Source organism: Garra rufa, chromosome 3 (genome assembly GCF_049309525.1).
Source record: "Garra rufa chromosome 3, GarRuf1.0, whole genome shotgun sequence".
NCBI lineage: Eukaryota > Metazoa > Chordata > Actinopteri > Cypriniformes > Cyprinidae > Garra > Garra rufa.
In genome coordinates this window covers 61190843-61203594 of record NC_133363.1, presented here as the reverse complement: position 1 = coordinate 61203594, position 12752 = coordinate 61190843, and the positions used below count along the sequence as shown (strand labels likewise).

The following is a 12752-nucleotide window of genomic DNA, read 5'->3' as shown; positions in this document are numbered from 1 at the left end:
AGACGGAGTATGTGTGAAACAGGCGTAACTGATCAGCATGCTCAACTAGCGGGTGCGTCTTTGATTTGTTTTTCATTATCTTCCGCCATTCTTCTCACTTCTCTTTTATTCTGCGCTTCTTCTCTGATGTTGTAAGATAACTTGTGTTCTTCACTCATAGATATATATACGTATATATATCTATGTCTTCACTGGCCGCTGCTTCCGCCACTTTACGCCTATTTACTCGAACAGCGCCCCCCGCAAACAGAATGGTAGATATTGGGTAGTGACAGTGACACTGACGACGGGTAAATTAATCATTTGTGTTGTAATAAAATATCGATATTGGCCGTTAGTGTATCGATTATTTATTGCGACAGAGAGCACAACAATATATTGCAATATCGATTTTTTTTTCCCACCCCTAGAGACAACCTCTGGATTTCCAGGGTAGCTTTTATGCCCAGTTTGTCCTAATTCTACAAACCTAATCTGAGTGGTTGTTACACAGTACTGCTATTATTTTCTCACTGATGCATTGAAGATTTATCTTGTGTGTTTGTTGTGGTCAGGTACCGTCGGGTTTGTTCATCCCCAGTATGGCCATCGGGGCGATCGCGGGGCGTATCGTGGGCATCGCAGTGGAACAGCTGGCGTATTATCACCACGACTGGTTCCTGTTCAGAGAGTGGTGTGAGGTTGGAGCCGACTGCATCACGCCTGGTCTGTACGCCATGGTGGGCGCCGCCGCCTGTCTGGGTGCGTATACATGCATGCTTTCAGCTTTCTCTGCATCCTTTCCTCTTCCGCAGACTCTAATCTGTGGCGTTGTGTGCTGCAGGCGGCGTGACGCGTATGACGGTGTCTCTGGTGGTCATCGTGTTTGAGTTGACCGGCGGACTGGAGTACATCGTTCCTCTCATGGCGGCCGTCATGACCAGCAAATGGGTTGGTGATGCCTTCGGGAGAGAGGGCATTTACGAAGCCCACATCCGTCTGAACGGATACCCCTTCCTGGACGCCAAAGAAGAGTTCACGCACACCACGTTAGCGCGGGAAGTGATGCGACCGCGCCGTAACGACTCACCGCTGGCCGTGTTGACGCAGGACGACATGACCCTCGCCGAGCTGCAGAACATCATCTCTGATACCAGTTTCAACGGCTTCCCCGTCATCGTCTCCAAAGAGTCGCAGAGACTGGTGGGATTCGCGCTGCGCAGGGATATAACCATCGCTATAGGTAAATAAACTACTTGCTCGCAGTTTGAGAGAGACACTGCAGGCAAAACACAGTTTTTTCATGCACCTGTTAAGTTTGAGATTTTGGGTTTTTGGTTTTTCAGACTAGTGGTAAGAAAACATCCAAAAGACACTGTTAAGTGTTTCTTTTTTGGCACTTATTTGTGTCAGTAGTAGATTTCAATTACGATACATAATTTTAAAAGCCGTTTTCTAAAAATGAGTTTTTTCTCCTACACTGAGCCATAAATCTTTACTTCAGTAGCACTTACGCACATCAAACTTTACATTTTTATTCCTGTCTATATTCTAAAGGGATTTGTTCATATATAATTTGCTTGGTTTTATACATTTTATTCCCCCCAAAATGCTTTTAAATATATTGTTTTTTGTCTGTTTTAAGTATTTTCTGAATTATGAACCGACATAATGAGATTCCCTCTGTAAAAGTATTTGACTCTGATAGGTCAAAAAAAAAATTAAACAAGAATTTTGAAACTGACTTCATCCAGTTTTTAGATTTTTATGCTAGAAATGTATGCAAATGAGTGCATATTTCATTAAATAATGTCTCATTTGCATATTTAAAACTAACATTTTAGAAAAATGTTTGCGGTTATCAATGTCATCAATCAACTGGGTAAATAAGGTCATAACTATTAATTATTTTTTTATCCTATTCACCTGCAGTGTCTCGCCGAAGTAAATAAAGCTGTTTTAGTAATTTATTTCAGTATTTTCTGTCAAAAATTCAGATTACCACAACACAAAAATATCTTGTTTTTATTCATTTAATGTGAAAATAAGTATTATAAAAGTGGTGTAATTTTAACTGTTGATGTTGGCATGAAATTTGTTTTCTAAATGCATGTTTAGTGTTTACCAAGGCCCAATTTATTTAATTGAAAATACAGTAAAAATGTGAATATTATAGAAAAAAAAATAAAGCATTCTTTTAAATGTATGGCCATAAAATTTAAATCTGTAATCTCTTTATTATATGTATTTATTTAATATTATTTTTTGTAATTCTTTTTTTAAAGATTACAGTTGTCTTTATATTATTAATTTATTTTACTTGAAATCATGGCCATAAAAAATTTAAAAATGTGTATTTTATTTTATTTATTTTAGTCAAATTGCAGATTTATTTTTTGTATTTGAATTTTATGGTCATAAAATCTTAGCAAAAGACGTTACATAAGAGATTAGAAATAAAATCTAAAGCACTCTTTTAAATGTATGGCCATAAAATTGAAATAAAATCAGTAATTTTTCTATTTTATATATATATATATGTATATTTTTTATTTAGTTTTTTTTTTTTTTTCTATAATTTTCTTTATTTAATTCTTTATTTATTTTAATTTATTTTATTTTAAATCATGTGTGTATGTTTTATTTCATTTATTTATTTATTATTATTATTATTTTTTTGGTTTTATCAAATTACAGATTTATTTTATGCAGTTGAATTTTATGGTCATAAGATGTTAACAAAAGAGTGTTTTTTTTTTTGTGTTTTTAACACAAATTTGCTTATTTATACTGTATATTTATTTTAAACATTTCTAATAAATATACAAATAAAATAAATGTATAATATGAATAAAAATGTTATTGTTATAAATAAAATACACTTTTAAAAAAAATGTATGACCATTAATTTTAAATACATAAAATTAATTTGTATATATAATTGTAAATAAATAAAGAACATTTTTAAATTTTATGGCCATAAAACGTAAAATAAATCTGTAATATATTAAAAACACAAATAATATAAATAAAATACACATTTGTTTTTTTTTTATTTTGACCATATAACTTAAAAAGTGTATTTATTTATATATATATATATATATATATATATATGTATATATATATATATATATGTGTGTGACCCTGGACCATAAAACCAGTCGTAAGTCGCTGGGGTATGTTTGTAGCAATAGCCAAAAATACATTGTATGGGTCAAAATTATTGATTTTTCTTTTATGTCAAAAATCATTAGGAAATTAAGTAAAGATCATGTTCCATGAAGATTTTTTGTAAAATTCCTACTGTAAACCTATCAAAATGTAATTTTTGATTAGTAATATGCATGTTAAGAACTTAATTTGGACAACTTTAAAGGTGATTTTCTCAGTATTTTGATTTTTGCACCCTTAGATTTCAGATTTTCAAATAAATGTATCTCGGCCAAATATTGTCCTATCCTAACAAACCATACATCAATAGAAAGCTTATTTATTGAGCTTTCATAGGATGTATATATCTCAGTTTTGTAAAATTTAACCTTATGACTGGTTTTGTGGTCCAGGGTCATATATATATATATATATATATATATATATATATATATATATATATATGTATTTATTTATTTTCCTCTTCTGTTTTTGTTCACAAATACACATCAGAGTTTCCTTTTCCACAAATAGACCACCAAGACTTGAGACTAAAGATTTTCCTATGTTTGTGGTCTTTTCAGAAAATACCCGGCGTAAGCAGGAGGGAATAATGCTGAACTCCCGAGTCTATTTTACCCAGCATGCCCCGACCCTCCCTGCCGACAGCCCGCGGCCGCTGAAGCTGCGCAGCATCCTGGACATGAGCCCCTTCACCGTCACCGACCACACGCCCATGGAGATCGTGGTGGACATTTTCCGCAAACTCGGCCTGCGCCAGTGCCTCGTCACGCACAACGGGTGAGTGTCCGCCGGGACGAACCATCCTTTCTCTCTCCCTCTTGTGTGTCGTGTGTTTGAACTAACAAACGTCCCGCCAGCAGACACACGCGCACGTCTGCTGATGGGCTTCGGTCGTAGGGTCACGCTTCTGAAGATTCACATGCCTCTCAGCTGCTAGTCTGACACCAAACACACATTACACACTCGAACAAAGAGCCTTCAGAGTATCCAATTAGGCTAGGAGATATTGAACATTTGCTTTTATTTATACATTTAAGTTTACTAATAATGTCTTTAAATTAGATTCACGGTCTCATATTGTCTCACGACTTTAAAAGATTTATAAAAAAGTCTCTTCTGCTCACCAAACCTGCATTTATTTGATCCAAAGTACAGCACAAACAGTAATTAAAATAACTGTTTTCTATTTGAATATATTTTAAAATGTAATTTATTCCCGTGATCAAAGCTTAATTTTTAGCATCGTTACTGCGGTCTTTAGTGTCACATGATCCTTCAGAAATCATTCTAACATGCTGATTTTCTGCTCAAGAAAAATGTATTATTATTATCAATATTTAATTTTTTTTCAGGATTCTTTGATGAATAGAAAGATCCAAAGATCAGCATTAATCTGAAATAAAAAGCTTTTGTAAAATCATACACTACACCGTTCAAAAGCTTATTTTGGGGGGGGAAAGAAGTGATAGAAAATAATACTTTTATTTAGAAAGGTCAAAAGGGATGATTAAGACATGTATAATGTTACAAAAGGTTTCTATTTCAGATAAATGATGTTCTTCTGAATTGTCTATTCATCAAAGAAACATGAATAAATTCTACTCAGCTGTTTTCAACATTATAATAATAAATGTTTTTGAGCAGCAAATCAGAATATTACAATGATTTCAGAAGGATCATAATGATGCTAAAAATTCAGTTTTGAAATCACAGGAATAAATAACATTTTAAAATATATTCAAATAGAAAACAGTTTTTTTAAAGAGTAAAAATATTTCAAAATTGTATTGTTTTTGCTGTACTTTGGATCAAATAAATGCAGGCTTGGTGAGGTTTAACATGATTGGAGTTAATGGCTTCTGAAAATTCAGCATTGCATCACAGAAATAAATTACGTTTTAAAATATATTCAAATACAAATCAGTTATTTTAAGTGTAATAATATTTCACAGTATTACTGCTTTTACTGCGTGTTTGATCAAATAAATGCAGCTTTGGTGAGCAAAACAGTCTTTCGGAAACATTACAAATTCAAAATTATTCCAAACATTTGGACATTTTATATTTATTTGGTTTACATTTATGCATTGACCAGACAGTTTTTTTTAACCCAAAGCAACTTACTTAATCAGAAGTCCATTTTTAGTTAAATGTAGTTTAGTTTAATGGAGGTACATTTTGTTAATTCCAATTTAACGCTACGGTTTTGTCATTTTGCTTTAAACATACTGTAGAGGACATTGTGTAGAACATTGAAAAACTTGAACAAAGACTGACAGTCTTGGTTTTAACACATACTAAAAATTCTTCAGACAAGTTATTTACAATCCTAAGCAAACAAATGAGGCTTGATCAATTTTTGCATGGTATGTTTATATCTGCCATGTGATTCTCATGGTTGCAGCTAGAGGGAGTTTTAAGTCAAAGATGGACTGCAGTGTAGATGATCATTCAAATGCTTTTGCAACTACTAACGCATAAGAAAATAATACTTGCTTTAATGCAAAATACAGTCTGGCCAATAACGTGCTGTGCATTAAAATTACACAATACAAGTAATTCAAAAATTAATTTTAAAGCGAAATAGCCGACAGCTTGGGTCTATAAGCCTGTGTTGTACTGAATAGTAATAATGCACCAAAATGACACACATATTGGGAATTTTATTTAATAATCAATTATTAAATCAAATTTAAGCTGTATATAAACACTTATATTTAAGTAATATACCATATATAAACACTTTCAGGTCTCAAATGTCAATCTGCTTAATTTCATTTTGTCTTGCATTTCTTTTAATTGTAAATTAAGCCTGTTTTAGGAATGTTTTGCATTGCATTATTTTTTTATGACAATTAAGCACTTATTTTCTACCTATAATTCTGATTAGTGCAACATATTGTATTATGATTACGTAAAAAGTATTAGAAAAGTGCTGCAACTTTAAGTGTTGAAGTCAGTTTGACAGTAATTTTATAAATGCATGTTTTTGTACTAATTGTGAACAGTTCACCCATGCAAACAAGTATTTGTATTATTTTTGTTTTTAATACTCTTTAATAAGTCTCTTTTGGATTTTTTGGTCTAAAATACAGTAAAAACTAAAATTGTGAGGTATATAAAATAACTGTTTTCTATTAAAATATATTTTAAAATGTAATTTATTAATGTGATGCAAAGCTGAATTTCCAACAGCCATTCATTACTTCAGTCTTCAGAAACTGAAATAAATATATTCAGAATCAGTTAACCAAATGTATTTAATAATCAACACCTAAAAAACGAATCAAATATAAACATTATAATGTAAGCTTTTTAATGATACTACGTTTTTACTCCAGTTTGTTGTTGAAATATAAATAAATAGTAATATTTAAACAGTGGCTGTAATAACTTGTTTTCATTACAGATTTACTCAAACATATTTTATTTAACTAACCCTTTACTGTCACAATCCCACCTGTGTTTTGTGATAGAAGTAATATTGACAGAGAAATTTAGACATTTGTGACAAAAAAAATTAATTAAATTTTTTTCCTATTTTGGATTAAACCCAGTGGCTATTTGTGGTATAACACCCTAAATAAAAACTCACAGGAACCTCTTTTTTTATATCAACTTCAAATTTGGAACATAACTTATTTAGATATAAGGTTTTAATTTTATAGCGATTTTAGAGAAACCTGTTATGTAAAATATTTAAGGCGAGACACTGCAGGTGAATAGGGTAAAAAAAAATTAACTAATAGTTATCACCTTACTTACTCAGTTGATTGATTACTTTTGATAATTGCAAGCATTTTTTGTATTACAAGTTTTCTAAAATGTTTAAAAATGCAAACGAGCCATTATATAATGAAATATGCACTCATTTGCATACATTTCTAGTACAAAAATCTAAACACTGGATGAAGTCAGTTTCAAAAATCTTGTATAATTTTTTTGACATATTAGTTTTTATTATTTTTTTACAGAGGGAATTTTGGGTATCTCATTTCGTCACAACATAACTCAGAAAAAAACTTAGACTGGAAACACTTTTTTTTTTTTTTTTTTTACCATTTTTGGGGGTATAAAATGTTGAATATAATAAACCACGTTAAAAAAACTCATTTTGAGAAAACGGCCTTTAAAAATATGTACTGTAATTGAAATCTATCGACACAAATCGATAAAGTGCTATAAAAGAAATACTTAACAGTGTTTTTTGGATGTTTTCTTTCCACTAGTCTGAAAAAACACTTTAGGAATCACCAAAAAGCCCAAAATCTCAAACTTGATAGGTGCATGAAAAAACAGCCTTTTCCCGCAGTGTCTCCCCTTAAAAAAAGTGTTCAAGAATTCGAACAGTTTAAGTTTGGATAGTGCACTTTCACAGTTAAAGGGTAAAACCTTTGGCCTTTGGATTGCAAAAGGACACACTAACTTAATCTTAGACCTTATTCTGAGTTACAGATAAAGGTACCTTCTCCAGAGACAAAAATAATAACGCGACTGCAGAACTGATTGAATAGTTTGTGTTCCCGTACGGTAAAGTCTCACTCTTCTCCTAATCCTGATGTAATCATAGAATCATTTTTGTTTCTCACACATATTGGTGGCGGCTGATATTTACAGTTTGATTCTGTTCGATTCATTTGTTTAATTGCGACACCTGATTATTTTGATGATCTCAGTGAATTTCTGTTCATATTGCTTCTGTTGTCTTGTTACTCTTATGTTGTTTTGATTTCTATTTGTTTGTACTTGAGTTGTCGGTGTAATTTTTGTTGCTAAGTGACGGTCGTCACGGTGTGTGTTGCAGGATTGTATTGGGCATCATCACAAAGAAGAATATTTTAGAACATCTGGAAGAGCTCAAGCAGCACGTGGAGCCCTTGGTGATTAGCCCCTCCCACGCCCCTCCCACTCTGCCTGTTAGACTCCGCCTCTTAGGAGGGACGCATGAAACTTGAGTGAAAAAAAAAAAAGAGTTCCGGATGATGGTCGCCCTAAAGTCGCAATCTTAGCTAGTTAGAAATTAATGCAATTTACAATTTAAATTGGATACACTTAATCTCATTTCTATTCACTTTCGCTGATGTCTGTGAGTTTTTGTACCACCTATTTTAATAATTAAATGCAAAATTTATTGTGTGACAACTTAAAAGCAATTCTTTTTTAGAGGTGGTGGAACTGTCCTACATGTGGGGTCCTAACAATTAATAACGTCCACCAATTTGTGAGCAGCAATGTGTGTATTAGCAATATTAATATTAAGTAATATTTCACACAAGAAAAAAAATATGTTGAACATTTATTCACCCTAAGGCCATCTAATGTAGAGATCCTCTGTAGTGAATGGGTGCCGTCAGAATAAAAGTCAAAACAGCTGATCTAATAATATCACAAGTAATCCACACCACTCCAGTCCATCAGTTAACATCTTGAAAAAGTGAGAAGCTGTGTGTTTGTAAAAAAACAAATCCATTGTTATGACGTTTTTAACTTCAAACCATTTCTTCTGGCTAAATTACAAGTCCATAATTCATAATAACCCTTCCTCCAGTGAAAAAGTCCATCTCATGTTGTCCTCTCACATCAAAATCCACCCACATATTTGTTTAGAGCTGTTTTCTGCTTGTAAACAGTGTTTGATCTGTGCATATTTCTCTCCTGATTCATACGAGATGACTTTTTCATTGGAGAAATTTTACTTGTATTTTAGCCAAAAGCAGTGGTTTAAATTCACGATGTCTCAGGGCTCTACACTTACTTTTCTTTGACAAAAATTTAGGAGCACAGTTAAAATTTTATGAGTACCTTCTAATCAACGATCAAAAAATCTGATCAAAATTTGCCAACCCATTACACGGTTTACAGGGGAATTTTGTTTTTACCTGTCTAATTAAATTTTTTATTAGAAGTATGTCATCTTTTCTGTCAAAAGTTAAAAATATATATATTTCTAACCTTTTTTCTTAAAAAAAAAAATAAAAAAATTAAAATTTCTAAACACTAGAATAAGAAAATGTTGTATAAGAAGAATAAGTTCCCAATCAAATTAAATCAGGATTAACAAAATTAATTTGTACTACAGAAGTTGCACAGAAAAACACAAAAGTAGCTTGTAGGTGTATTTTCAGATGTTAAATGAGGCTGAGTGCAATTAAATGAATAAATTCATGTTGAAATTAATGTTTTGAAGATACAATTTTGAATACAGAAATATTAAATGATTTAAATAACTGAAAAGATACTTTAAAAATGAAAAACTAAACCCGCCAGCAGGTGGCGACAAGTCACTGATTTAATTACTGAATCATTCATTTGATTGGTTCAAATAGCTGATTCAATCAGGAATAACGCTAATGACTGTCTATGAATGGGAAATTGACTCATTGACTCACTAGATTCGTTTTAAAATGCACATTCATTCATAAACAACAATGCTGTGTTTGAATGGAGATACAAATTATTTTCGGCAACGAAACAGAGCAAAATCAGAAAATAGTGTAATAGTCAGGGAATGTAAGTAACTTAATAACTTGTTTATTTAACTGTTGTATTCAATCACAGGGCTCGAAATTGCGACCATTTTGGTCACATATGCTCCCAAAATTTAATCTGCGCGACCTCAAATTATATTTGTGAGCGTTTGTGCGAGTGCGAGAACTTGTTGTGTTGCGACTTACTTTCATTTCTTTACAAAACTTAGGCTAGCCTAACTACTGCACAGACTGTTATGAGCTGATGCAGTGACAGGTTCGCCGTTCTCTATTTTGATTGTGGACAATTAGAAGATCTGAGAGTTTCGCGGGATCGTTAAAATGAAACCAAAAGTAAAACCCACACATGCATTCAAAAGCAATTTTAATACCCCACGTTTAGAGAGCAACTGCCCAATGTGCGCAAATTAGGCTACGTAAAATATCTAGGCTGTTATTAGTATGTGGGCTATAATAAGTTGTATTGTGTCTATAGCTCTGTATCAGAAAAATTCGGTCATTTGCACTTTGAATATTGAAAGAGTAGCTTACTTTGATCATGCCTGCATTTGTTGTCTACGCGACTAAGAAAGAAGTGTCGTTTATTTTTTGTTGTTTATACTGTCGATTGTTTAAAAATGCAGTGGTTGCCTCTAAATGGCTTTAACTCTTTATCTTTAACCTCTTTAAATAGCTGTAACTATAACAGAGAAAATAAACATCTTGTTCATGTACTCATATTTTCATTCATTCTCGTCCCTTGCTTAAGGCGTAAAATAAATATGTAAAAAAGGCTTTCAGAATCAGCCCATTTGCTTGTAAAACATCTGCATTAAGAATTGACCATGGAGAATCAAGATCGGCACTTTACTAAAACGAAATTAGGTGCTCCTAAATTTTTTTTTGGTGCTCCTAACTTTTTGAAGTTGGAAGCACCAGTGCTACCAAGTAAAAAAGTTAATTTCGAGCCCTGAATCAACATCACATTTGTGACCCTGGACCACAAAACCAGTCTTAAGTCGCTGGGGTATATTTGTAGCAATAGCCAAAAATACATTGCATGGGTCAAAATTATAGATTTTTCTTTTATGTCAAAAGTCATTAGGAAATTAAGTAAAGATCATGTTACATTAAGATTTTTTGTAAAATTCCTACTGTAAACCTATCAAAATGTAATTTTTGATTAGTAATATGCATTGCTAAGAACTTAATTTGGACAACTTTAAAGGTGATTTTCTCAGTATTTTGATTTTTTTTTTGCACCCTTAGATTCCAGATTTTCAAATAGATGTATCTCAGCCAGATATTATCCTATCCTAACAAATATACATCAATAGAAAGCTTATTTATTGAGCTTTCATATGATGTATATATCTCAGTTTTGTAAAATTTAACCTTATGACTGGTTTTGTGGTCCAGGGTCACATTTGCAAACTCCCTTAAAAATAATTAAAAGCTGTCCCTCATCTTAGTTCATCGCGATCTCACAAAGTTCCATTAGAATCAGTGAAGATCTCTATACTGCACAATCAATCTCTTATTTACACTCTCTCCACACTTGGTTTATAAAAAAGGATTTGTGAAATATGGCTGATAAATTCCTCATCGTTGCACAAACACGGAAATCATTAAAGCTCCCCTTAGCATCGGGTCAGTCGCACTGCTGCTCCTAAATATTAAAGGTTTTTAGTGGTTTTCAGTTGCAAAAGTGAGTTAAATGGTCGCACTGTAAAGCCCTGTGTCTTAATGATGGATTTGTTTCTTACAAACACGCAGTAACTGACGGACTGGAGATGTGTGGATTACTTGTGAATAATTATGATGGTTTTATCAGCTGTTTGCACTCTCATTCTGACGGCACCCATTCACTGCAGATGTGAGCAAATGATGCAATGCAAAATTTCTCCAAATTTGTTCTGATGAAGAAACAAACTCATCTACATCTTGAAAATTTTCAGCAATTTTACATTTTTTGGGTGAACTCTTGCTTTAAGAATGTTAAATGTTGATGTTTGTTGGACCCAAACATTTCGGACCCTGCTTCCAGGACTTTATTCCTCGCCAGACATCACATTTCTTGTAATATTTGCTTTCACTCAGATTGTTGCTTCTGTCCTCGGCCATCCCCGCAGGGTAGACTAGTCTGTCACATTAGCTGTGGCGTCTTTGAAATGCACCTTTATGTAGCCCCTCCCTTTCAGTTCTGCATTGTGCACGTGTACTCACAAGCACATCTAATACACATGCCGTGATGTCCTTCATCTGAATTTGATTTCTTTCTTTGTTTTCCTTTTTTGTTTATTGCTAAATTCCTGGCGGGGGCGCCTGGTCTGCGCCGGCTGGGCTACAGATCGATGACATCTGACCCCTCGCGCAGCTCCGCCCTTAAACGATTGGCGAGTAACTGTCGTGTGTAGCGGACTATTTTCCTCATTCACCAACATATCTATTCATCTCTGTAGTCATAGTAGCTGTTACTAGGATGCTGTGTTGTTACCATGTCGATCTGGTGTGACTCTAGAATCCTAGCACTTCCTGTAGTATGTAGTCAGCAGTTCCTGTCCCCTAAACCAACAGCCCTCACCTGTCTCAAGTCCCACACCCTGTCCTCCTCCAGTTGTCTGACGTTCAACCTTGTCACTTTCTTCCTGTCGCAAACATCTCGCAGGCATTTCACGAACATTTCACAAAGGTTTGACAATCATTTCACGAGCGTTTCATGCCTCTGGTTTGGATGGACTCTCACAATTCCAGCTCTCGTCAAAATTGTCACTCCTTTTTTTTCTGTGATACAAACTGTCATCAAGCTTAAATCCCTTTTTCAAAAACAAAATCAAGAGCATATTTAAAGTTGACGAACAACTACATTCCAAAAGTTGATCAAGAGAAATGAGTGTTTGGCTACAAACACCATATTGATTTAGAAAAAAAGGTGTTGGGGGTAAAGCGTTACATAATCACATTGTAACATGATGCTAGTCATAAAGTATCGCGTTACTTTTTTAAATTCACTCTATAATGCTAAAATAGTTACTTTATACATTTATATGCAAATAAATAACATACAAAAGTAAAGTAAAAGTAACTAAGTAGTGTAACTAAAAGCTTTTTGAAATTTTTCTGTAACAC

General features: G+C 33.2%; 1 protein-coding gene across 3 annotated transcripts in view; it reads left to right on the top strand.

The window, feature by feature from the left end:
• The window catches only part of LOC141331412 (H(+)/Cl(-) exchange transporter 3-like), a 35065-nt gene that overhangs the window by 17874 nt on the left and 4439 nt on the right, over positions 1-12752 (top strand). Inside the window, exons 9-13 of one of the 3 annotated variants that reach the window (XM_073836460.1) lie at positions 555-741; positions 824-1222; positions 3717-3933; positions 7961-8036; positions 11974-12019. In XM_073836460.1, coding sequence (XP_073692561.1) covers positions 555-741; positions 824-1222; positions 3717-3933; positions 7961-8036; positions 11974-11988 — 894 coding nt within the window. In that variant the 3' untranslated portion in view covers positions 11989-12019. The remainder of the gene's footprint in view (positions 1-554; positions 742-823; positions 1223-3716; positions 3934-7960; positions 8037-11973; positions 12020-12752) is intronic. The other 2 variants (XM_073836461.1, XM_073836458.1) reach the window with 2 other exon arrangements.